Below are 27,925 nucleotides of genomic sequence, written 5' to 3'. Positions count from 1 at the left end.
TTGGGTTGAGAGAGCTCTGCCTCCAGTTTGGCTGTGTAACTGCATCTCTCACATGTATTAGAGTTTGTTGGAAGGAGGAGAGGGTTGTCTGTGTACATAAGGCAATTGTAACATTGCCTCAAAATTCCCAGATTCACCAGCTGGACTGGAGAGTAACCTTGAAACTGACCCTTGGACATACCAGATTAGTATAGGGAACTGTTTTTTTACTGATCAGATTAGGGAAGGGAACTGATTTTTCACTTGATCAGGAAGGACCAATCGGGAGCCTAATACTTATGAGAAGTCAAGGAGGGTGTAGTGCTTTAGTTAGTTAGTGTTTCCTTATAAGAGCTGAGCAAGTACAGGGCTTTAGAAAGAGAATAGAGTGATTACTTTGAGAGTTTGAACAGTTCTAAGAGAAAAAGTGAAGAGCAGACTTTGTGGAGCCTGGAATAGTTTAAACCTGTTTAGGCGGCGCTGCCCGACGCTGCTCAGTGTGCAAAACCACGCAAAAAGAGAGTTGCAGGGTTTTAAGAGAGAGAGATCAAGGAGTTTAGAATTGACCCAAAATGGCCAATAAAACTACAGCTTCTAGGTAGTAACCACTCCCCCAGGGACAGGCAGGCCTCTCAGTGTTAACCACTCCCACTGGTGAACACAGAGACTTCCCTTTAGCCCAAGCAAGCACTGGCCTTCTAGAAACTTCCAAACAGTTCAGAACAGCAAATCTGTAACTGAACTTTCTTAATTTTCAGAAAGTGGGGGAAAAAGCAAGATTTTTTTGTTTTTTTTTTCTTTTTGTTGTAGTTTAAAGGTAACAGGCATACACAAGCAGCAAAATAATCACAACAGTGCAATAAATGACCCCACACTTGAGTGCTAGGCCAAAATCAGGTAAAATGCAGTTTTTAGAGAAAAAAACAATTTTAAATTAAGTGCAACACAGGAAATGCAGTAAACAGGCTCTAGATGTGTTCCAAGTACTGTTACTGTTACAGATATAAACTTTAGCAAGCCGGAAAATACCAAAAAGTAGGCGGCAAAGCAGTAAAACTTAACAAAAAATCAGAAGAAAATACTTAAAATCACAAAAGTGGCTCCTTTTCTTCTCTCAGCGTTTTCTTCCCTTGGTAGGTGCTTCAGCAACAACTAGCAAGCCTGAAAAGACGCCAAAACCACGAGACAGCCAGGTTTTAAGAGAGACAGATCAAGGAGTTTAGAATTGACCCAAAATGGCTAATAAAACTACAGCTTCTAGGTAGTAACCACTCCTCCAGGGACAGGCAGGCTGTTCAGTGTTAACCACTCCCACTGGTGAACACAGAGACTTCCCTTTAGCCCAAGCAAGCACTGGCCTTCTAGAAACTTCCAAACAGTTCAGAACAGCAAATCTGTAACTGAACTTTCTTAATTTTCAGAAAGTGGGAATAAAGCAAGATTTTTTTTGTTTTTTTTTCTTTTTGTTGTAATTTAAAGGTGACAGAGATACACAAGCAGCAAAATAATCACAACAGTGCAATAAATGACCCCACACTTGAGTGCTAGGCCAAAATCAGGTAAAATGCAGTTTTTAGAGAAAAAAAACTATTTTAAATTAAGTGCAACACAGAGTTCATAGTAAAGCTCTGTAGTTTAACATGCTAGTGTTTCATTTATTTGTATTGAACTGTTCCCTTGATGATGTTGGCAGTAAGAGAGTTGTTGGATTGTCAGTCTTTTAAGGTATGCCTGAGGTGGGCAGTGCAGAGATGGAGTTTGATACTGTTCAGCTGATTTAGAGCTTTAATGTATAGCCTATATTTAATATATTAATTTGTTTATATTTATATGAGTAAACAACCTCCCCAAGAACTGAACATATTGCGCTTTTCACACAGTGACCTAAACCAGTATGAATAACAGCACGGTTCCATAGTCCTATGCCATGTTAAGAACTGTAGCTGATAACCTGTATGATTAAATGGTTCACTGAAATACATAACCTTATGTGTCACAAGTACATGGAGGTCTAAGATCTATCCATCTTTTAGGATGCTTAGGGTTACAGTTGTTACAATCCTTATTTCAAATCCATATGTTATTGAATACTGCCACATTGTTGTACTTTTGGAGGGCTTGTGCACATCTCTGTGTGACTTATTCATTTATACTGATCAGCTGCTAACTGAAAAGTTGGTGGTTCAAGCCCACCCAGGTACAAAGTTTCTTGTGTGATTTTGTTATTTAATGTAGAGGCTTTAGGCTGTAACTTGTTACTGAGAAGCTTTTCATAGTCACTCAACCAGCCCCTACTTTAAGGTGCTCCAGAATCTTGGACAGGCTCCTCAACAGTCTCCTTGACCACAGGCCTAGTAGCTGCTCATGAACATGAAAACGAGTTAAACAGCAGCTGTTTTGAACTCCTTCCAGATGTGTATATAATATGTTTGGAACACAAAATACAGAAAACTGACATTTTTAATTCTTCCAGGGACTTAACGATACGTAGCTCAACTAATATGCTACTACTCAGCAGAGCAGCGTTTTGTCATTTTCAAGAAAAAAGATGGGGTAAGGTATTGTTGAATGTAAGAGACTTAGTTTGTCTGCATAAACTCACTCACAAGAACATTAGAAGATAGACCTTACACTACGTTTGGTACCATTTTGACCTACATCACTACAGGGAGGGGCTGATCTTCTTGATAAATGTGATATACCTACTGCTTAAAAGGGGTAATACAAAGGCAGAAGGTTCCTTGTAGTGGATTCATAGAGAGGTACTAATCATGCACTCAGAGTGTGTGAAGGAGCCCAGCTAAAATTCACAATAATTGACCCAATGTGCTGTCAGGTTAATTGACTTGCTCAGGGTCACACAGAAGGCAAATGAAGACTGAAAAAGAATCAAAGCCACTAGCACAGAAAGCAGCTCGACAACAGTTCACAGCCTTAATCCACTGCATTAGCTACCAGATTAAATCATTCAGACCCTACTGCTTTAACGAGGAAGCCGATTACTGGAAGCACCAAAAAAAAAGCAAAATGTTTGCAGTAAAAACCATATTGTTCAATGGGAGAAAAGTTATTACGGTTAACAGGACTACTTCCATAATTCCTTCTACCGGCATTTCAAATGCTATTTTTACTTCTGCAGATTTAAGCTATTTAGAACATATTTCCCTCTGCTGTGAACCCTGTGAGGCATGAGTGAAGAAGGAAATAAAGGAGGTAAAGGAATGAATTTGTCATACCTTTATTAACGGAAGAATAAATGTACTTCTTGAAAACTCTAAAATAAAAATGAGATAGCAGCCAAACCACTGAGAAATAGACATTTTAAATTTGAGCAACCTTTAGCTGTATGAATGCTGTAAAGTGCAGTAAATCTATGGTCTCAAAAGCTGCGCTATCCATACCTTAAGTGGTTGTGATACTTATGAAATGGTAGCTGGGAATGTAATTTCTAGTTGTAGAATGTCTAATGTCAGAGTTGTAACCGGCAACTTATCTGTGATTCCAGCCAATAAGAAGGACATAACAAGCACTATGTTACAATGGAAGTAGACCGCTGGCAGTCAGTAAGGAAGACATAATGAGAACTATATGACAACAGAGGTAGTGACGTCACATATTGTGTTCTCACTCATACTAGCAAGGTTAAAAGGGAAAAAAAAAGCAAAACAAACACCATCAGAGCTAATAGATTAAAAGACCTACATTTTGCTTGCAACATAGACAGGCCCATGTTGAAGAGACAGAAACATTTCTCAGGGAATTCCCATTCTCTGGAACAGGCTCTCCATTCATGTGAAGCAGAGTTCTTCCCTATCCCTATTTAAGTGCAACTTGGACGAATGGATGCGTAATCGAAAATTCACCCCAGTGTGATCCCTATGTCTCTGATGGACAAAAGCAGTCACTAAATCAAACAAATGTAAATCAGATTTGTGGGTCACATTTAGGTTGCACGGCTAGGCTTTTAAGGATCATTTTAGTCGTTATCCTAGTATATACCTATGAACAAACCTGTTTCAGTTATACAAGAAAGTTTAGAGTCTGGGGTAAAAATCATATCAATTAATTACTCATTGCTCCTTCTTTAGATAAACACACAGATTATCGATGGACATTTCCGTTTGCATACAGTATCAATGGCATAATATTCTATGTGAAAGTTGAATAATGTTTCTTGGAATACCCAGAAGTGATGCAGTTATTTTTTTATTATAAAAGAAATGTAAAACATTGGAAATGTGTTTAAGGTGGTGCGCACACAAACATTTGATAATGTAACTACATTCAAAGGTAATGGTGCATGTATTCGTGACGTTTCTTTAGGTGTTACCATTTTATTAATGAGAGCTTTGTACTGGTTTTAAATCATTTTGGTGCAAGTTAATAAAGTTAGGTTTGCTTGTTATAGTGCATAAGTGGTGCATTCTGCAACTTGCACTACCTGAAGTGCTTGTCTGGATCTGCTAAAAAAAAAAGAAACCTAAATCTGAGAATTAGGTAACATTTTTTGTGTTGTTACATCTAAAAATAAAAGTAATGCTTTATATTTAGACATTCTTTTTTGTCCTGAGTAATGTATTGTAAGGATCCCAGAGTGAAAACTTCACAATAGTTGTGGGATTGTGTTGGCAAATTAAGTTAGATGCCATTAAGTCTCCTTTTCTCAGTTTGCTCCTCCACCCCTCCACAGTTCCTATCTCTTGGGGGCGAATCTCCTCATTTGCTCTTCCACCTCCACAGTTCCTATGTCTTGGGGGGAGGTCTCCTCAGTTGCTCCTCCACCCCCACAGTTCCTATCTCTTGGGAGAAGTGTGCCTCCATCCTATCTCTCTGGGGGAGCATGCCTCCATCCTCCCTTTGGGGAAACGTGCCTCCACATGTTCCTTTTCCTTTTATTCTCAGTGCAAATACAGTATGGTAGCACAAGACTGGTTAGCCCAGAACTCCATAGGATGACCACCGAATGCTGCTTTTAGGTGTCACCCATGTGGACAGACAGAGCTGCCTGTATCCTCAGGCAGTGGTCATTCCCATCTTCCCGGAGCTGCTGGTCAGTCGTGGGTTGTGGTCTCATTTTTTTTTTATATCACAAAAACCTGGCATTTTAAGAGGGGTGTGTACATTTTTTATATCCACTGTAAATGAGGCCCATAAATTGTAGAGAAGATGCATCCCAGTTTGATGTTTTCTTTTGGTTTTGTAACACTGGCCAGGAGGGAAGGTTGTTTTAAATTTTCTGTCTTCTGTTTTGCAGGCTCGTCTTGAATACCTGAGGGATCAATTCCAAATACGTGAAAATGATTTTCTGACATTTGATGCAATGCGTCATGCAGCTCAGTGTGTTGGAAGGGCCATCCGTGGCAAAACGGACTATGGTTTGATGATTTTTGCTGACAAGGTGAGAGAAGTATTGTTTACATTTCAAAGCCAGTGAGCATGTGAAGTGTTTTGCTTTTAGACAAAGCTGTGGGACAACCGAGCTGGGTGTCAAATATTGTCCACTTCCCTCTGAGCCATAACATTATCTGTTTTCCTGTTGTATTCACACAAAAGAAGTAATGTGAACATCATAGTTAACACACTCTTCAAACAGGGTGACTAAGCTCAAAAATAGGCATGTTGCAGTTAAGTAAATACATTTCTCAACTGTAAATCAAGAAACTTATAGTTTATGACAATGTTTCTCTTTTGCATTTTAATGAAGGTACATGATATGGATCTGCTTGGATCTGAAAAGCACATAGCATCTTAAAGCTGCTGCGCCTTTTGCATGAGTTAACCATCTAAATTAATTTACCCACGCATGTAGATGCAGCAAATCAATCCAAGCCAGACTTGCCCAACTTTAAATTACTAGTCTCCCACCAGGACACAAGTGCTCTTCAGCAATTGAATTCTGCTTGCTGGTAAGCCATTAGACCTCAGGAATGTGTTTAAAGTGTTCAGATTTGTAAAGTAACACTTATTTTTGCTGCCCATTACTATTGTCTTGGTGGGCTCTGCCTCGCTCCATTTGCCCTCGCTAATGCTCAGGCTCTCTCTGCTCTCCTGCCCCCACTACCTCTACATCTGTAGTAGTCACAACCACACCCACAGCTCAACCTGACATCACCTCCACTAATCACAGCTCCTCAAGTCAGATCACATTACACCACACCCACTTGCTCCACCACAAAATACTCCCAACCACTCTCATTCCCGCTAGGCATTATTACATCACCCCACACTACTTACCCATCCACATATAGTGCAACCCTATAATTCCTATCCATACCTCCACCTAGAACCAACTTAAACTTTATAACCCTGACTATCACACAACTAAGTCTAGTTTGTCTTCTCATAATTCTTCATAACACAATTGTTCAAGAACTACATAACAGACCAATTCAGAACTAAACACATATGCTCTCATTCCTACTCCTAAAAAACATAATACTTTCTCACACTCATCACCAAACTCCAACATCTGTATCACCATTTTAACACCAGGCTCATCGTAAGTGGGGACATCCACCCAACCCAGGCCCAAATCCATCCTGTCCAACACAAACTGCTCCAACACAATTGTCAGAACATAATACCCCACTATCTTCATCCTTGGGCAAATCAACAGCAGCAGCAAAACCAACCATCTTTTAATGCTAAATATTAATATTAGAAGTATCAAAAATAAATTACCCGAACTCCAGGCCACAATAGCACACTACTCTCCAGACATAGTTGCTTTAACAGAAACCTGGCTAAATAAAAACATAGCTAACTCAGAAGTTCTCCCTACCAGCTACAATATCGTTAGACAAGACAGACTACTTCGTAAAGGGGGTGGAAATGCCTTACTGTACAAGTCCAACTTAACTTTACATCAAATACCAAACTCCTACCCCTCCCCCAATAATTGGGACATACTTATCTCACAACTTCAACTTCACCCTAAAAAGGTCATCACCACAGTTGTGATCTATATTCCACCTGGTAATACACCTGCTAGCCTTGAAGACTTCTTATCCTGGTGTTCTTCCACATACTCACAAGAAACCCTTATTCTGGGGGATTTCAACCTAGGTTGGTTCACCTGTATATCAGAACCATCAAGTAATATAATAAATCTTCGTAGCTACCAGCAGCTAGTCCAAATTCCATCTAGATGTGATAAAAAAATCTAAAAAGGAATCCATCCTTGACTGGGTCGTAACTAACAACCCCACATTGTACCCCCACACAGACAGTTTCCCAGACACCTTATGTGACCACAACATAATATAACTTATACGTAGTAGAACAAGCATATGCAAAACCACTAAGTGTAAATCCACTAGAGAAACAAAAAATTTCTCTCCTGAGGTCCTCAATACTTTACTTTGTAACTGTGACTGGACCCCCCTAAAAACCCTCCCACTTGACCAGGCTGTAGCATATTTCAACAAAACATTTCTACAATACCTAGACACAGCCGCTGCACTGCACAAAATCAAGGTTAGAACCTCTACAAACCCCTGACTCAGTAAAGAGACCAAACAAATTCTCAAGTTCAGAGACACTGCCTGGCTTTACTATAAAAAAAACAAAGACATACAAAGCCTTACTAAGTACCGTGCAAACAAATGCATTAGGCTAGACAAAAATCCTACTCCACAACATTGCAAACTAAATACCAATACAACCCCCAAATATTTTGGAAAAATGTAGACCAGCTATTAAAACCCACCCAAAAGGCTACCCCCAAACCAACCACCCCCGACACTAAAGTTCCCATCGAAACACAATTCATCTCCAACTTTGTGAACTCAAGTCTATCCTTAGTATCACAGGACAGTTCCAACCTCACCATCACCCCCAACAGAAATTACACTAATACAAGCTTTGCCCTCAAAATAGTTTCCACCGCTTCAATCAAAAGCATGCTCTCCAAACTAAAAACTTCAACAGCAGCCGACCTGCTCCCCAGCTATTTCTTGAAACTCACAGCAGATGCTATTGCTATCCCAATCTCCACTCTCATAAACAGATCAACTGTTGAAAACTATGTGCCCAAACTCTGGAAAATATTCTATGTTACATCCATACATAAAGGCGGGACTTCCACAGAATTTAATAACTACACACCCATTGCTGTACTCTTCCCCCCTGGCCAAAATCGTAGAAAAATGCATCCATACCCAGGTGCTAAAATATCTCCTAGACAGCAACATCCTGTCACCTACTCAACATGGTTTCAGGCCTGCCCATAGTAGAACTACAGCCCCCCTCTGCTTCACAGACACAGTAAACCGTCTTAGAAACAAAGGCCTGCGGGTGTCAACTCTTTTCTTGAATATGTCCAAAGCATTTGACACAGTCTCGCACCAAATCCTGCTAAACAAATTAAACCAAAATCACCTATCAAATTCCACTCTTACCTGGTTCCAAAGTTACTTAACTGACAGGTACCAAGCTGTGAAATGGGAAAATTCTCTCTCCCCTCATCTGCCCATAACTATAGGAGTCCCACAGGGTTCTGTCTTAGGACCACTACTATTCACAACCTTCACAAATGACCTCCATACCTCCACACAGCATGCATCTATCATTCAGTATGCAGATGACACTACCTTAATCTGTGCTGCACAAAACATTCCCACCCTCCTGCAAACAACTCAACTAGCATTCTCTGACATTGAAAACTACCTAATCAAAGCCCAACTTATCCTCAATCCAAAGAAAACTCAGCTTATGATTATAACCAGTTCTAACAAAAACACTGATAACAGTCAATTCACTATCTACTCCACAAATCCTACTCCAATCGCTCCAGTGGCACAGGCTAAGCTATTGGGAATAACCATAGACTACCACCTAAAATTTGATAGTCATCTCACCTTAACTATTAAAAAAGTACATGCCAAACTGGGATCACTGTACGTATCAAACCATTTCTTACCAGCAACACAAGATCAGCCATTGCTCGCTCCCAACTTCTATCTACCCTATCTCATGCATCTCCCATTCTGACTAATCTCAACAAAACTGAACTAAGCAAAATGGAAGCCTGCTATAACAGAATTGCCTGCTTTGCTGCAAATTGCTCATATAGAACTCATCACTATACTGCTTTGAGACAGCTCCACTGGCTTGAACTGCCAACCTCCTAACTTGCAATCAGCTCTGCCTCTGTCATTCTATTAACTCCCCAATAAGTGTCCTTCCCTCAAAAACCTAGTACAACATCACTCAGCCAAAAGGCCTCTTATGTCATCAAGCAAACTTCTACTAGAAGTCACAAACAGCTACAATAGCTTTGGAGACGCACTATATAGTAGTTCAGTGGCTAAAAAATGGAACTCTCTCCCCACTAGCATACAAAACACATCATCCAAAGCCTCCTTTAAAAACCTCATTAGGCAACATCTCAAGCAAAGTTGGCAGTGCCATGACTACTCCCCGAACTAATGAACGCGAATAAGGTACACATACTAAACCTAGAGTTCTTGATAACAGTTTTCACTCTTACAAACACTTGCTAATGTACAGTGTATGCACTGTAACCTGTGTACTATGTATGTATTCCACCTATGTTCCAAATTTCAGCTGTACACCACAAATCTATTAATTACATTTATTTTTAAATTAATATTTTCTTGTTTATTCTCTCCAGTGTAACTGTTGATGTGCTACATACCACTGTAAAAACATGTCTATTGTAATTTGTGTGTATACTGATCATGTCTAAATACCTAAACATATCTGTAATTTTTCTATGTGAAGCTTTTCTCCCCCAGCCTCTGCTGAAAAAGGGCCTTTTCAGCTCAGACACCTCTGGTTAATAAATGTAAAATAAAAAATATATGTATGTATGTTTATACACACACACACATATGTATATATATATATATATGTATATATATATATATATATATATATATATATATATATATATGTGTGTGTGTGTGTGTGTGCGTGTGCATATATATATATATATATATATATATATATATATATATGTGTGTGTGTGTGTGTGTGTGTGTGTGTGCATATATATATATATATATATATATATATGTGTGTTTGTACATATATATATATATATATATATATATATATACAATCATATGACACATCAACAAATGGGCTGCACGAGTTCTTACCTTCTCTGTATGTTAGTGCATTAGTGCAGGAATAGTTCGCCCAGTCTGTGGTGGGGTAGTTGAAGTCTCCAAGGATCAGGGTGTTAAGGGAGTACCTTGATGGAGTCAAGTAGGTCCAGGTAGGAGGACTAGGTGTCCTGAGTCATAGAGGGGAGTCTGTAGCTGACTATAACCTGGATGGGTGTTCCAGTGCATCTTGCTGGCAAACCAGTCTGGAGGTGTGCCTATCCTTAGTGAAGATAGAGACTCCACCACCCTTAGTCTTCCTGATCTCATTTTGGGGTTGGAATGTGTGGAATGAAGTATAGCCTGGTAAGGCATGGGTGCTGTCCACAGCCCAGAACCTAGAAGTTCTTTGTGTTTCACTGTTGCAGTCATTACACTTGGGTTATCCTGCTGGCAGGCAACCCGCAGTCGGCCTGAATTCCAAAGTCTAGGTCCGGCGTCGGTTGCTGTCGCCTCTTCCCTGACATCAGTGCACCAGGGGTATAAAAGATGCAGCAGATGCCATTTTCTTCAGTCTTTCTTGACGCGCGGTGCCCGAAGCATAAGCAGTTCGCAAGTGCCGGTCGGCCGACTCCTGAGATTGTCGTGTTCGAATTTCAGATCCGAAGTCTTCATTTAAAGGTAAGTACCCCATTGGGGAAACTTTTTTCTTGCTCCAGACCGATGTCAGAAAAAGTTAATAATTGTATTTCTTGTGGGAAGCAAATACCTCATAAGGACTTTCATTCTTACTGTATTCCTTGCCTAGGCCCTGACCACAACGTTGCTAGTTGTTGGTTTTGTGCTAGATTTAACCAACTACACGTCGGAACGGTTTTGCATTTCACTATTTTGGCAGAAGATTTAATTATAGAATGTCGTCGGATAGCCTTCCGACTACCGGAATTCACAAGAAACACAAAGAAAAAGACAGGCATCCGAGGTCCAAAACCGACGACGAGGCTTCTTCTAAGCCAGTCGCCGGTTCTCAGTGAGGTGCCTTCACAGCCCCTGATGCCCGCTACTTTAGACCCGCAGGCCACTACCGACTCCCACGTGGAGTCAACTAGGCCACTGGAAGCTCAAGGTATTGGGCCTTCGGAGACTATTCCCTCAGATGGGTCTGGAGCCGCTGAGCAGGCATTGGCTTCTGAGGGTGTTTTCAGACCTACTCAATTGTACATTAAAATGACTTCAGCTTCAAAGGCAAAGACTAAAGCACCTTTAAAGACAATGAAACAAGTACAACAGCCTCATGGACAGGCCTCCATATCCAAAAAACAGATGCTCAAAATGGCCGAAGACCTAATTACTGTGATCAGGGGTTCCCATCCCCCTCCAGATAAAAGACCTAGGCAAGAGACAGAATATGAATCTTCAGATCAGTTTTCCATTTCATTTGATTCCTCTTCTGATCAGAAATACTCTCTTCCTCCCTATGAGGATTCTGATGCTGAAGAATCTATCCCTTCAGCCTCTCCTCCTGAGGATTACTCTTTTAGGGAAACTTTGCATACCATGAGGGAGCATTTCCACTGGGAGAGCCAAGATTTTTCAGAATTTAAGAAAAGGCTCAGAGACTTCCTTTTACTACCACAACACAGGCCCCTAGCTATTCCACCTGTGTTAGACATTGTAGATGATGTATTTTCAGAGTCCAGTCTGTCCCCTGACTCTCTACCTCCAGCTCCTGTTAAGCCGGACAGGTACTATAGGGTTCCTGACTCTCATAAATTAATTTTCAAAAACCCTGCTGCTGACCCAGAAACTATCTCTCAGGGTCCCAAAGGGGTCAAAGCCTCCACTGCAAAAAAATCTACCCCCCCTAGGGCATTGGACAGATGGGGAAAAAAGATTTACACTTCTGCTACCTTGGCTGTAAGGGCTTGAAATTGTCAGTTTCATATGCTCAAATATCAGCAATATATTATGTCACTGCTTAAACAGAAAATGTTGATAAATTCTAAATGTGCAGAAAACAAACAAATGCAGGATGTATTGCATGCGGCTGAACAAGTTGGAAAACATACTTTGCAATGTGGTTTTGATTCTTTGGAGGCCTCCTGCAGGGCCGCTGTTACGGGTTCTGTCATCAGGAGGCATGCTTGGTTAAAGGAACAAAATCTGTCTGATTATGTCAAAGCAAAATTATAAGATGTTCCTTTACAGTATGATACCTTGTTTGGTGTTAAAGCAGAAGAGGTGTTAAAGAAAATGGAGGACAAATCTAAATAAATGCAAATGGTTAAAGATTTCTTACAGGTACAGCCTCCAAGATTTAGCAGACACTGGCTAACAAAGAATTGGTCCTTTCCAGTGTCAGACAGACCACAAAGGGGCAGATACAGATGCCCAAGAGGCAGACCCAGCCCCAAGGTTCATACAGGTCTAAACAATGGGGTGCTTCTACCTCCAAAAGTGGAGAAGACAAATCACAGCCATACAGGAAACAGTCCCAATGACTTCCCCCTGTCTGCACCAAGCACTTATCTTCTGGCAGCACCTTTAGGGGGAAACTAGCACTTCTTTCTCAAAATTGGCACATTATAACACAGGACAAATGGGTCCTAGACATAGTGTCGCAAGGCTACAAATTTCACTTCCATACCCTACCAAGGACAAACAGTTGGCCAGACCTGCCAAAACATCAATGGACAGAGGCACAAAAGCAAGTCTCATCCCTCATGGACATGATGGCCATTCAACAAGTACCAGAGCAAGAGCAGGGACGAGGATTTTATTCAAGACTGTTCTTGGTACCAAGAAAGGACAACACCTGGAGACCAATACTGGACCTATCTATTCTAAACTTTTCTTCCCGGGCCTCCGCTGAAAATGGACATGTATCCAGACGGATTATCCCGGTCAACAAATGTAAAATAAAATAAATAAATACATAATAAACACATATCTGGATATACCAAAATTCAAAATGTTGACTCTACAGCAACTTCTGCCCATGCTGGGCAAGAAGGCTTGGCTTGTGACTTTAGACCTAAAAGAGGCATACCTGCATGGGCATATCTGCATGTCCCAATCAGACATACATGCAGAAGATACCTCGGATTCAAAGCTGGCTCAATGCATTACCAATTCTCTGCACTGCCCTTTATCTACTGCGCCCAAGGTGTTCACAAAGTGCCTGGCACCAGTAATTGCAATCTGCAGACAAAGAGGAATACAAATATATCCTTACTTGGACAACTGCCTCATTCAAGCAGAGAACAAGGACATTCTACTACAGCATCTGGCGTTTGTAAAGCGATTTCTAACAGGCCTAGGGTACACAGTCAATGAAAAGAAATCAAAACTAGTACCCTCTCAAGAGATAATATTCCTGGGTGCAAGCTTAAATACAACTTCCCAGATGGCTTATCTCACGCCAGACAAACAAAAGCAACTGACTACCTATTTCAACCTGTTGGCAACTAAGGCCCAGTTATCTGCAAGAAAAATTCTGCAGGCTTTGGGCTTCATGGCATCCTGCATTCTACTAATTCCATATGCGAGACTGCATATGAGGAAACTTCAATGGTACCTAAAAAGTGTTTGGACTCAACATTGCCACAGCCTGGAAACAATAATTACCCTAATTCCCTGCCTGCAACAGGAGTTTCGATGGTGGGCGAAGGCTTGTCACCAGAACAAGGGACAGCCATTCACTTTACACACAGCCAGGCAGACATTAACAACGGATGCATCAAATTATGCCTGGGAGGCCCACATGGCAGGAAGATGTATTCAAGGCACATGGTCCGCAATCCAAATGCATCTACATATCAGTCAAAAAGAGATGCTAGCTGTTCAGAATGCCCTGACAGCCTTCAAGGACCTACTTCATCCGGGGCAACTACTGATAGACAAGACAACACCACGGTCATGTGGTATATAAACAAGCAGGGAGGCACTCATTCTTACCCCATTTGCAGACTAGCAATGACTTTGTGGGACACAGCATTGACTTACCAAGTACATCTGCAGGCACAATTCCTGCCAGGAAAGATAAATACTCTGGCAGACGAACTAAGCAGAAACCTCGTGGATCCCTACGAGTGGAAATTGCATCCACAAGTCTTCAGCATGATAACAAGGAAATGGGGATGCCCAGATATAGATCTATTTGCCTCTCCTCACAACTACCAACTAAAAAGATTCTGCACAAGGACTTATCACAGGCAAGCATGGAAAGTAGACGCCCTATCTTTCAGCTGGAAAAGCTTACCAGTATAAGCCTTTCCTCCACTGTCTCTCCTCCCCAAGGTACTCCTAAAGGTCAGACAAGAGAAGCCAAAGATGATCCTGATTGCCCCATACTGGCCCCGCCAGTACTGGTATCCAATCCTAAGGAACTTATCTCAATGCGCAGCTTGGACCTTGCCTCAAATGACCTCATCTACTGTCCCAACAAAACAATCAGATCCTGCACAGCCAACTAAAGACCTTAAATCTGGCAGCATGGCAGATAATGTAATCATACAAAACGCGCCTCTCACTAAAGCTGTGATGAATGTCATTTTGGAGGCCAGAAGGCCTAGTACCAGAAAATCTTGCGCTGAAAAGAGGAAGATTCTTCTCCCGCAAAACACAAATGCATGTGAGAGATGCAACTATATAGCCAAACTGGAGGCTGATCTCTCTCAACTCAGGACTGGCAAGAGAGAGAGAGAAAGGAACCACTTATCAACCACAAACCAGTTTCATAATAGACTATCACAACTAAAAACAACAAACAAACACACAAAATAAACACACATACCGAGGCACTGCACAAATCTAAAAACAAAAAAGAGGGAGCAGACCAAAGCAGACACCCAAGCAACACTCAAGCAAGACATAGACATGCAAACACATAGTTCTCAAAGCCAGTGTGTCAGCCCAAACACAAGCTTAAGGCCAACACAATGTCATCAGACACTGACGCCCCACCACCAGACTGGAACACAAAAAGAAGACAAGAGTGGCTGCCCGTCGTGGCGCAGAGGAATCCGGCCAAGGTGAACACAAGCACCAGGTCACTCCACAGCAAGCACAGTCCAACTCTGTCATTGTGTCCAGCGTGTGTGGAAACACCTGAGACGCATCCTCCTGACCACATGAGAGAGATAGAGAGAGGAGCCTGGGGATAGCAGAGGCCAGGCCATCTCGACCCTGAGCCCTAACCAGTACCAAATGATGCCAAGACACAACAATGATCAGCTTATGATCAGCTTTAATAATTGGTCAATATTCTAAGTCTGGTGTCATCATGTATGTTCGTCAATGTCCATCTGCATAAGACAAGCCGTCCTATGCTTGAGGGATGGCTTGCTGCTGGCCTTGCTGCCACCACCCCATACTGCAATTTTCTCAAGGCATGCTGCCTTAGGCAAGGCTCCACCCTAGAAACCAAAATGGAGAAAAAACAAAATGGAGAAAACTGGAGTGCAAAAACGCCAAAACAAGATGCGCTAAACTTCAAGATGCATCAAGCTCGATGCAGCATGGAGAACTGTGACAATTGTGCTGTGACTGAAACCTGGTTCAAGGCCCTGAGAGCACAAAGGCACTATCACATCCCCCAGCACTCTGTAACGCCCCAAAATCCGGACCTCACTACAAATCAGTGAAGGAGTATCCATCCACAAAGCGAGGTCCACACCTCCAGGTTAGTGGCATCCTCCTCCAGGTCGAGACCATCCAGGTGCTCATAACCATCCATAAACTGCCTTAAATTGGCAGGTGCATGCCCTACAGAACACTGCATGCCTGCTGGAGAACCCACACAGCCTGGAAACAGACACAGCAGAGTATGAATGTTCTCCTGGTACCATCATACTGGGTGACTCAAGACTACCCAAATTACCAAGAAGGTTCCTACTCGCCCCAGCACCCTAGAGCTACTAAACTCCCCTAGTTCATAGCAACAAGTGCTATGGAACAAAAGAGGAGAAACAATACAAGACCAGAAAATACATACTAGGGACAAACATCATAAACATGGGTTAGAAATGCTCATCACAAAATGAGTATAAAATCTGGCATCCCTCTCCAAATCCCCTGGCTGGTGAACTGGAGAGGATCCGCGACATCCTGGCCCCCAACCCCAGCAAAAAGACCACAGTGAAGAGGCCCCCGAAGAAAACCAACCACTTAAGACTGGGATGGTATCCTTCTTCACCCCCGCTTCACAGTGGGAAACCCAGGAATGTAACGATCAAGCATACCCCAAATTTCTCAAATGCCTCTTCCACCAGGAATGTATGGATCAAGCAATCCCACAAATCACAAACTTTCCACCAAAAAGGCAGGCGCCCGGGTTCCGTCCATCATAAAAAATCCTACAACAAACTCGCATCTCAGATCACTACTAGCAAAAACTCATGACAGAGCAAAAATCTGAGGGAAGAACTTTTGATGAAAACTTACTAGCAAGCAAAAACAGACATCACCTCATAACTCCATAAAATGCTCAAGAAAAGAGAAAATCACGCAAGGACACAAAAGACAATTCTTTAAAAATTCTTGGAAACTCTTAGACCACTGGGGTTTAAACCCTGATCAAACAAAACTAAAAATCCCTGATATACAAAAAACTCCAAAACCCACAGACATTTCGCCATTTCACTCTCAGATCCCAAACCCTGCAAATTCTATCTCCCCCCTAAAAAGGAGAAATATCATCCCCACCAGATCAATGGAGCTCTGTGTCTCAGGATGCTGCTAAGTGAGCAAGGAAATCTCAAGCAAAAAACACAGTGTCCCACTAACCGACGCTACATCCACAAAACACTGCAGGAAAACCACACATAAGACCTGCATTACACATAAGGTTTTACGTTAATCTTAGCTTTACTGTGTATGGTCAAGAAAACTGTGGTGCTACTGTGGTCCTAACAATGCTAGTTAAGCAGTTTCTCTCACATCACTTGAAATTACCCATTTCAAGGAGGATCATGAAGCCAGAACTTTTAGAGGATCAATTTGAATTCATGAAACAAAGATCCGACCCACTTGACTTTGTCTGACCCACCACCTACCTCTTTGTAAAGGTAAGATCCTGCCTCAACCAGGCTTCAGGCCTTTTCAAAACAATACTAAGCGCATTTGATGAGGGTCTCACTGGTTCATACAGCCTACTGGCTACGAAGGTGAACCCATGTCACCACAATACCCCACATATGTCATAGAAAAGCTCAGGTACTTAGATGTAAACCCAGTGCGTCATAGACTGGCTGCAACCGGCTCAAGGACAGAACTCACAGGGGTAGAGTTGTTGTTGCCATGTACTTCCAAAAGCCGCAGGAGGCTGGTCTCTACATGGTTCATTTCCTGGGCCTGGGCTTCAAGTAACTATTTTTCTGAAGTGCAGGTAAAACATATAGGGGGATTGTGGCAATTTGGTACTCTGACTGCAACCAGCACAGTATAATTACCATGGCAGACACAGACATCCTCCAGAGAGGCCAGATAGGTCTCTTAAATGGAAGCCAGTAGCCATGGCCTTGCCAATGCTTTTAATGTAACAACACTTTTGGGGAAAATACCTGGGGACCCATAAAATTTCTAACAGGGACAAACACAATAAACCTGAACCCGTGCCATTTCTTATCAGGATGGGACCCACCCATGACAGACAGTAACCCTCTTTCACATCAACCAATTTAGGAAGACCTCACTGCCCACCTCATCATGAAGGATTCCCATAACCCCCAGAAGACCAGAAAGTCAGACCAAACCTTCACTTATCAGACCAATGATTGAGCACAACACCCCATCTGGAATGCACCTTTCTCGAAATGCACTGCAGCAGCGAAAGGATCCCAAAAAGTTCGTACTAAATACTCACCCATGCCTAAACATATGCTTACATATACACCGACTCCCGAAAACATGACCATATTCAGTCACATATCAATAGGCTCCAATGATCTGTCAGAGAATGAAGGCCAGCTCAACCTGAATTAATGGCGCTCCACCTCAAAATGGAAATGAGACCGTGAGCTCAATCAGAGCTCTCCATCTAAACCTCAAGCAACAGATACATACCTCGTGCTGAGGACATGGTGGACCCATTCACAGAGACCTCACATCACAGAATGTGAATCCCAGTCCATGTGATAGAATCTATGATCACTGACTCTGAGTTCATCAGTGACACTGCACGAGGATGGGAGATCATAGTGGACCCCGGGAATCATCTCTACCCCGTGGCATCTTCTAAGAGATTCTGTGCTTGGAACCAGGCACAAGGAATGGACAAAGCTGTACCAAATATTCCTCCGATTTTGCAATACTTAACTGAGATGCTGGACAAAGGCTTATCCTTCTCATCAATTAAAATTCATGCCTCTGCCATTTTGGCTCATTACAATACAGAGCCACCAATCTCTTCTCATCCTTTGTTAAGGCAGTACCTCAGAGGAGCCAAAAACTTAAGGCCTCCAAGATCACCAGTACCTGCATGGGACCTCAATTATGTCTTGGAAAAACTCACCCTGCCTCCTTTTGAGCCAGCCGCTACTGCTGATATAAAGTTTTTATCTTGGAAAACAGCTCTGCTCCTAGCAATAACCTCTGCAAGACAAGTCTCAGAGCTACAAGCACTCATGGCTGTGGAACCTTTTATCATTTTTTATCCAGACAGAGTTTCTCTGAGGATAAACCCGACATTTATGCCTAAGGTAGTATCCAGTGTGGCCCTTAACCAAGCTATTCATCTGCCTACTTTTTATCCAAACCTACAGAATAAGGGGGAGAGAATTCTGCATTCTTTGGACATACACAGACAACTACGCTTCTACTTGAACAGAACAAAAGCTTTCAGAAAGACAGAGCAACTACTAGTGGCATATGCTGCAGGATCACAAGGAAAGGCTATCTCAAAGCAGACTATTTCAAAGTGGATTGACCACTGCATTTGTTTCTGCTATTCACAACATGGCAAGCCAGTGCCTAAGGGCATTAGGCCACATTCAACCAGAGCAGCAGCCACTTCAGCAGCCTTCCTCAGGGGAGTACCAACCAAAGACATTTTAGAGGCTACTACCTGGAGTTCAGTGCACACCTTTACAGAGCACTATCATTTACCACTCTACTCTAAATCCAGGGCAGGCTTTGCCACTGCCGTTTTGCAGGGCCTCATAGCCGCTCCTAATGCTGTTTAGCTCCAGCCTCCCAACCATAGCTTTGGGATTCAACCCAAGTGTAATGACTGCAACAGTGAAACACGAAGAACATAGTGCAGTTGTGTACACTTACCATAAATGTTAAATGTAGATGTTCGAGTGTATTCACTGTTGTAGTCTGGGTTACCCACCCACCATCCCCCATTTCTTTGCTGGAACTTATCTGCACTTCTCTAATCTATGCAACCTATGTGGTGTATTTGCTTGTAGATGAAGGTATAATGTATTTTGGTGCATGCATGTTTTATTGGCATATTTTTAGCCTACCCTTTTGGGGGCACCTGACATCTGGGGCAAGTAAAACTGAAGAAAATGGCATCGGCTGCATCTTTTGTACACCTGGCGCACTGACGTCAGGGAAGAGGAGACAGCAACCGACGCCGGACCTAAACAGTGGAATTCAGGCCGACTGCGGGTAGCCTGCCAGCAGAATAACCCAAGTGTAATGACTGCAACAGTGAATACACTCGAACATCTACATTTATGGTAAGTGTACACAACTGTACTTTTCCTTGACTGCACAGATGTCGGTGTCTTCCAGTGCGAGGAGAGCCTCCACTGAGTATATTTTCAGGTTAAGGCTCCTAGCGTTATGCAGCATGACCTTCAATTTGCTTTTTGACAGATCTTTTATGTTGGAAAATTTGTCTTTGGGACATTACCTAAAAAAGGCACAATGGGGAAGCAAGAGCCTTGGCCAGGATCCGGAGTCCCAGGGGTGACAAGTGGAGGCCATCTCTGGCAAAGCATCAAGGACTGTCAGCCATGTCATCCCAGGCAGACAGATATTGGATCTCGTTGGAATGACACCAGAAACAAAGCCAATTGTTGAAGTCAATTATTTTTTGTTGGTATTGTGGTATCATTCTTGATGAAGGTAGATGCTGCTTAGGGCTAGGGTCATACCTGCCTGGGAAATAAACTCTGAGAGCTAAATTATGTCTCTTCATATAGTCCAGGGAGGTGCCTCTCAGGTCATTCACACCAACAATGGACAGTGACAGAGTCATACTTGTGTGATGTGGCGGATTCTGGCACCTGACAGACAACTGACCTCGACCTTCTCCTTGTCGAGCTTGGCAAGGGGGACATCAGTACGTCCCACAACTGAGTTGCCAATGACTAGTATGTTTGGTTTATTGTTGTGGCTTATGGGCTGTGTTGTTGGTTTATTGTTATGCCTTATGGGCTGTGTTTGTGAGACACTGGTATGTTGTCTGCTGTGTGTGATGTGTTTGTTATTGTGTGTGGAATGTTTGTGAGTGTGTTTTGGAGGTCTTTGCTGTTTAGGTAAGTTTTTATTAAGGACCTCTGCATAGGGGGCTCCCTGTTATATCAGTGAACACTTAAAATAACGAAGGCTGTTTGATCGACCATTTTAAATCAAAACCACGAAATCCCGAACACACGGAACAGCGATTTTTTTTCCTAGGGAAAAAAATCACTGGGCCGTTTTCGGGGCTTTGCCATTTCCTCCACTGTAGTGCGATCTTGGAGTTGGTATATTTAAGTATGGGGAGTGTGGGGGGCACACTTTATTTTGTGTTTGTGTTTTTTTTTTTCTCTCTCTCCAGAGCAGCGATTTTTTTTTCCCTGGGATGGATTCTAGATTAGTGATGGAGATGCATTTCTTGCAAGTAGAAGAATTATGTGCTAGGAGAAGAGGGCTGTCAGTAAACATGAGGTAGTTCCTGCACTATCTCATTATGCCCATGTGAACCAGGCTGGTAGGAGAAACTGATGGGAACTGTCCTAACATAGTGTTCTGAATACGTGGCTGGACTTATGGAGAGAGGGTTTCATAAGGGTTTGTCCACAAGAGTGTAGAACAGAAAAACCTTCTTAAAAGTGAAGAAATTGGCCTGAAGCTCAAGTGCTAAAACCAAAACTAAGATGCTTAGAATAACAGATAACACAGTTATAGTAAAAACAGCTGACTGAAGTGTAATTTTTTTAAGTGTTGATGGAGGAAGCAGAAGATAATTCAAGATTAACTCATTAACCCAGAGTACCATCTCATAGCGCCTCTGTGCTTACATCTGAGCGCCCTATGAAACGATAGGAATTGCAAGCTGTTACCCAAGAGTGCCTTCCACAGGCACATGAAACTGTAATGTAGGTCTGTAGCTGAGCTTAGTGTAAAACATGCTGAAATCGTAACTGAACTTGTTATTTACCTAATATAGTTACAATTCAGCATGTTTTTCCATGCTGGTCACATTAAACTTTTAGGAGAAAATCTGCTTTCAAAGTGTTTACTCAAGCAGGTGGTTGCAGCCAATCGGATTCCTGCAATCCAACCCATCATTTGCATAACACCTCCACCCCCCCATCCTAAGTTTCTTTTGTTCTACCCAAATAAATAGAGGGTCCAGCAGCTCAGGGGGCTCAGCCTCTTTTATTGCCCCCAAACTGTCACTCACTGTAATTTTAATACAGTGGAAAAATTGACCGTTCACATATGGTAAAACCACTCCTTATACAATGATATGGTGAAACCCACTTTCATGCTAGAATCACTATGCTGCTTAAAATATCATGTAAGAAAACTTACCAGAAGATATTTCAAATTCTGATGAAGGTGAAAAAAATGTAGCTGTGAGCTGACACACTAGAAATTCACCTGACAGAAAACCTGTCAAAATTGGGTCCAAAAGGAGATGCCTGCTGCATCAACTCTTAGATGACTCGAAATCCGAGACTTCGTGGTACCACTAAGGTACAACATGACTTCATGCTACAGTTCAGCAGAGTTGAATGATCTTGTTTATTGTAAAAAAAAAAAAACAATGCGGGAGACTAAGGAATCAAGCTCTTGTCTCCTCGAAAAAAGTAACTCATTAATTTTTGTACTGTAGGCACTGAGCAATTAAAACTAAATACCCTTGTATTATTCTGCCTACTAAGAATCTGCAGACCCTTTATCTGTGCCTTTTCTCATTAGGCACAAGTTCCGATCTTCCACATTGGCACTAGGAAATATCAAGACAGAAGTAAGCTGTCAGTATCCATCTTGAAGTAAGATGAATTCTGCTTCTAAAGGAAAAAGTATTGTACAAACACTTGAACATTTCTTCTTTCTCATGATCCTTCCTTCTCAGTATATTGCATAAAGCTTAAACTTTTAAATGTTTGTGTGGCCAACACATAATGAGCCACCCCCTTCGCATAGTGCCTGAGAGAGGAGCACAACTTAGAATACTGCCATATGTGGCAGCAGTTCAGCCCAAATACCTGAATATGTCAGGATGAAGAACATCTAGCCTTCCTTACTAGCTTTGAAGATGGTGTTGGTTAAAGTTCCTCACTCAGAGATTGACAGTAAAAGTCCCATGCTAAGTCCAGGATTTCTACCAGAGTACAGTCAGAACATCCAATTAAAGGAAAGTAAACCTCAGTGAAACCTGTGCGCATGTAAGCCTTTTTTTTTTAAGTGATCCTGCAGTTGACGCATGTAACATGGGTGAAATTCCACTCCGTTTTCCAACTCTGGGAATTAAAAAGGTTGAGGAAGAGTTAAATTATTATAGAACAAGGAGAATCTCACAAAACAAGTGCAACTGCAGAGCGCTAAAGAGAAAATAATGGAATATCTGAATAATGTGCATGAGTTTAGAGAGACTGCTGTTAACCAACTATTTTTTTATGATAACTCCCAGAGCCTCAACATTTTTAGCACAATGACTTGCATAACAGAAACTAGAAATGGTTGTTGCCAAAATTAGGGAGCCCATAACAAGAAAAATAACCAGAGATACTTTAGAGATATTAGAGAGATTTCAGGAAGTTTATGAAAATTTGTATAAAGCAGAGAAATGTGGACATCTAGAAAGAGCCCAAACGGAAATATTTATGGAAGACTTAATATGAGGCTTAATAATTAATAGTTAAGATAGGACAAAGTAAGATAAAATGGTGAAGTATAATCAATCTGTATAAATTTTCCAGGAATAAGTAGTATTCCTGTGGCAGTTTGGAAGCTAGGAGGGAAGAAAGTGATAAAGATCTGAAAGGTTTTGTTTAATAGCTTTTTAAAAAGAGAGGATGCACCAACATCCTGGAAGAAAGCTAAAAACAGCAAAGACCCATCATACCCAGCTTTTCATTTAAATTTTAAACTACGATTATAAAGTGTTTATATCTAGAATAGTTAAAAGAATGACAAAGGTGTTTCCAAAATTGATAGATATTGATACAGTGTGGTTTTGTGGGGGGGAGATGAACATTTGACAAAATTACAAAAGCAATAATGATCCAGATGGAGATAAAATTATAAGGTTGATTAGGAGGATACATGAGGGATCAGAGGTGAAAATTAAAGTGAGTGAGTTCTCTCTGATAATTTCTGTGGGTGAGTTCTCTTGGGTAATTTCTTCTTCAGCAGGGGAACCAGGCAGGGGTGTCCTCTTTCCCAGACAAATAGGAGAAAGTGCCATGCTCCAAACAACTGACCAAAAGATAAAGCTGGCACCGTTATGACCAAAGGAAAAGTTGTTCAGCAAAAGTGTGGTGGTGTACACAGAAACATTTTATTCACAAGTGAAGAAGTTAAGAGTTTTCATCCACATCAGAAGGACTTCATCAGAACTACTTTGCTAATTTTTCAGCACTGTAAATGGTGTGTCCAGATTCCTTTGTTCCACCCAATTGGCCTTTTCATGAGATACTGTTGACCTGGAAAAACTATACAGTGTGTACACATCACAGACCATGTTGACACAGTTTTAGCTGTAAAGATTATACATCACTCATAATCTACCCAGTTATTGTCAGTCAGACATTACATAGCTTATTCATGTCATGCCTTCTCTTAAATCTCATTCCTCCCCTGTACCTATTGTTCCCACAGTTTACATTTTTTCTATGTAATTTGCTCCTACAGTTTTCTAAAGATCCCAGTTCCAGTTGTTTTATCCCTGTTACTATATTCACTGCTTCTAGTACAGTTGGTTTAGACACCGAGTTCCATTTTGTAGTAATTGGTTTTATGGCAGCCACCATAATTAGACTCAGCAAGGTCCTCCCTACTTTGTCTATCCAATTCTTATTCTGTATCATAGCAAAGAAAAATCATTTCCCTATTCACACCAGTTTGCTCACTCAGTATCTCTGACAGAGTAGTCTGCAGGGAATCTTTAAAGACTGCCAGCTCATTACACTCCCAGAAAATATGCTCCCAATTACCTCTTTCTTGCCCATCACACCTCTAACATTTGCTATCTACCTGAGAAAAAATTTTCGGGAGCCTGCTTGGCATATAAAAATATCTATGTAAACATTTTCATACAAAAATCCTAAATCTCCTCCTTTCCTGTTAGTAATTGAGCCCCATCTACCTCTAACCTTGGCATATTTAATTCTTCCATAAATATTTCCATGTGTACCTTTTCTTTATTTCCATATTTCTCTGCTTTATACAGACTTTTATACAAGTTCTAAAATATTTCTAATACTTCTACTGGATCTCTTGTTATCTGCCTTGTTACAAGATCCCTATGCTTGGAAACAGCCCTTTCTAAAACCAAATACTGAAACCAGGATAAACACAAATGAATATCCAATAATAATAATATCCCTTTCTAATTTCTGTGACTGAGTCATTGTGCTAAAAGTTTTTCTGCGCTAGAGTTATTATCAAAAACATTTGCTTAACAACAATCTTTCTAAACTCGTGTTTGTCAGGGTAATCCCTTATTTTCTGTTTAGCATTCTGCAGTTGCTCCTCCTCTTGTTCTGTGGGAATCCCCCTAATTTGCAGTACTTTAACATTTGTCAGTCCCTCTAGATAATTCTTGTTACTTCTTAACCATATCTCCCTTTTTTTTTTTTATTTCCACCCTATTTTACCCCCACTTTAATTTTATCCCACTCCCTAGCTATATTTTCAGAATAAATTTCTACCTTCTCTTAATAGCTCCTGAATAATTTCCACTACCCATTCCTTAAATTCCTCTGTTTTCAACAGATAGGTGGGAAAGTGCTAGTGTCTTATTTTTATTTCATTACCCTGTGTTTTTATTTTAGTTTTTATTGGCATATCATCTGCAGGAGTTATTGGGTGTGTATGAAGAACTTCAGTTAAATACACATATTCCTGTGAAATGTAAATTCTGCCTGGCCTAACCCATTTTTTGTATCTTGGGAAAAATATATAAATTCACTAAGAAACTCCTAGTACTGAATTCACATCTTCCATGCCAAATATTTTCATAAATTTCTTCAAAAATCTACCCTCCTTTGTTAGATTTTTCCCTTCTAGGCCCCCCCAGACGACACACCTTCACTGTTGTAAATCAAATTCCAGGCCCCACCTGTAAGTAATATTCCTTGATGAAAGCTGATTATTTTCCCCAGAATTTTCTTAAGCTCTGTTATAGCAGTTTTAGGTAGAATATAAATACGTGCCAGTGTAATCCTCCTCCCTTGCCAGTAGCCCCGTAGTACTACAAATCTACCGTTATTATCTTTTTAATCCTCCTCTCACTGTTGGCACTCCTCTTGCAATTAATATAAGTACTCCTCTTTTTCTTTGTTCCAGGTATTCCACTAAATAATCATCTTGAAAACCTTTATTTAACAAATGCACATGTTCAGTTCTTTCCAAGTGTGTCTCCTGTAGCAGTTAGCTGCACTCTACATTTTTTAATGTAGTTCACTACTCTTTTTTTTTTTTTTTTATCTGTGAGACCACTGACATTTAAAGACATTGCAGGAAGTATTGTCTTAAAAAGTTATTATTCCCACCTTTTATGTATAACAGCTTTTTTGTTAAATGTCTAGTTCTACCTTTTGTTACATGCATACACTGTCTGGCAGGTTATTCTTTTATACAGTTGCATCTTGTCATATCCATTTGAGCCTGTGTTACATCTTACAAACCTTTTTGTTTTATTGAAAGCCCTCAAAAAAAAACACATCCCCAGTACCCCTCTGGTATAGATTTTAGTTGAATGTAGAACAGAAGTTGCTGTTAAAAAGGGGGTAATTAATAGGGCATATAAAATATTGCACAGTGACTATAGGAATCAGAAGTGGTTAGAAAAGACTGGGAAGAGAGATTAGATACACAGTTCATAAGTTAACAATGGGAGGACTTGGGTGTGGCTCCTAGATATGCAACAAATTCCAGTAGATGTAGGATTTTTGCTTGGAAATGTTTGCATAGGTACTTTCATATCACAAGCAGACTCCAAAGATTTTTTTTCTTCAGGTAGATGCCAAATATTGGAGGTTTGAATGCGATGAAAGAGGTAACTGGGAACATAATATTTTAGGAGTGTAATGAGTTGGCAGACTTTAAAAATTCCCTACAGAGTACTCTGTCAGGAATATCAGGTGAGAAAATGAGTGTAACTAAGGAAATTATTATTTGTTTCCTCTGTAACTGAATTGCCTTGACATAGTAAGGGCTTGTTAAAGCAATTACTAGAAAAGGAAAATCAAAATAATGTTTTGGAAGAGGAGGAGTGAGGTTTACGTGAAGGCAGGAATTTAGCAACTTATGTAATGTTAGATTGATCCTCGTTATACAAAAGAATACATGTGATGTGTAATATTTGTAACTAGGAACATGTTGACATTTATTCTTATTTTCCTGCATTGTTATTATTTTCCTAGAATTGGAGCTTTTCCCGGGCCTCCTACTAAAGGATATGTATCAGTTGGACTACTATTCGGTCCAGCAAATGTAAAATAAATAAATAAATGGTTTATTTTCTTTTATATAAATGTAAGTTGCCTAGTATATTAAGTGATAATTCAGTAAAGGTGCATAAAAAATGTAAGAGGTTACTTGCACCTCATAGAGGAGCAGTTAAGGGTACAGTCACTTTCCATTCCTGAACATTTGAACAAAGCATGCTTGTGACAGCCATGTTGCTGGAAAGCAGCCTTTCAAGTCACCCTTGTGTGGGTCACTGGTATATATTCAGGGCCAAGGACTTTTCTCTGCCAATCTTTGCAGGATCCAGTGACTCAGCAGGGATCCATTTGTTTTCTCATGACAAGGTCATGGTTCAGGCATTTTAGTTCAGATGGATGTTTATAGTCTGCTGAAATCTGTCCACGCAGGAGCAGAGTGACAGCTTTAATAAACATGCTTGACACAGGCAATGTGCTTGTTCCTGACCTCCTCTGCCCCTGTTGCACAATTGGCAGGCATGGTTTGAGGTGCGCGGTCCCTGTAACCAAGTACCCAGGACCCACTTATCACCTGCTCAGTCCTGGTGTGTGCTTGACTGTATATACGCTTGTCCCTGTTGGACTTTGTGGGAAGGGGTCTAGGGATACCCTCCCCCTAAGTTTCCTATATGGAGTCTGAGAACCCAGATGTTACTGTCAGTGAGACAAGTAAGAATAATTATTCGTGCCTACCCAGCTGTTGTCCCTGTCTGACCTTCCAGTCAGTGATCAGTCTGAGAAACCTTGAGGTTCATAAAGTCTACTGTGGACTGCTCTATGGCTCCATTTTTCACCAAAACTTTTATAACGAATATTTAAAAAAATATTGGTAGAGGACCTGTGGGTTGTCCTTCCTATGGAGCCAGTCATCAGGGATATTATATATGCAGCTTGGAAAACACCTGGACTGCACTTTTGCTTTTCAGTCAAAACAGACACTAAAAACACCATATGAATGGACCTGACTAGGTATTATTTGGCTGAATCTATGAT

At 41.1% G+C, this 27,925-nt stretch overlaps 1 protein-coding gene across 1 annotated transcript in view; it reads left to right on the top strand.

Moving 5' to 3' along the window:
- Positions 1-27,925, top strand: part of ERCC2 (ERCC excision repair 2, TFIIH core complex helicase subunit) — a 2,230,202-nt gene that overhangs the window by 2,096,437 nt on the left and 105,840 nt on the right. Inside the window, exon 21 of the mRNA XM_044070725.1 lies at positions 5,234-5,377. Coding sequence (XP_043926660.1) covers positions 5,234-5,377 — 144 coding nt within the window. The remainder of the gene's footprint in view (positions 1-5,233; positions 5,378-27,925) is intronic.

Source organism: Protopterus annectens, chromosome 1.part0 (genome assembly GCF_019279795.1).
Source record: "Protopterus annectens isolate FY-2018-M chromosome 1.part0, PAN1.0, whole genome shotgun sequence".
In the NCBI taxonomy this organism is placed as follows: Eukaryota; Metazoa; Chordata; order Ceratodontiformes; family Protopteridae; genus Protopterus; species Protopterus annectens.
The sequence above is the reverse complement of the archived record's forward strand: the minus strand, read 5'-3'. Positions and strand labels throughout refer to the sequence as shown.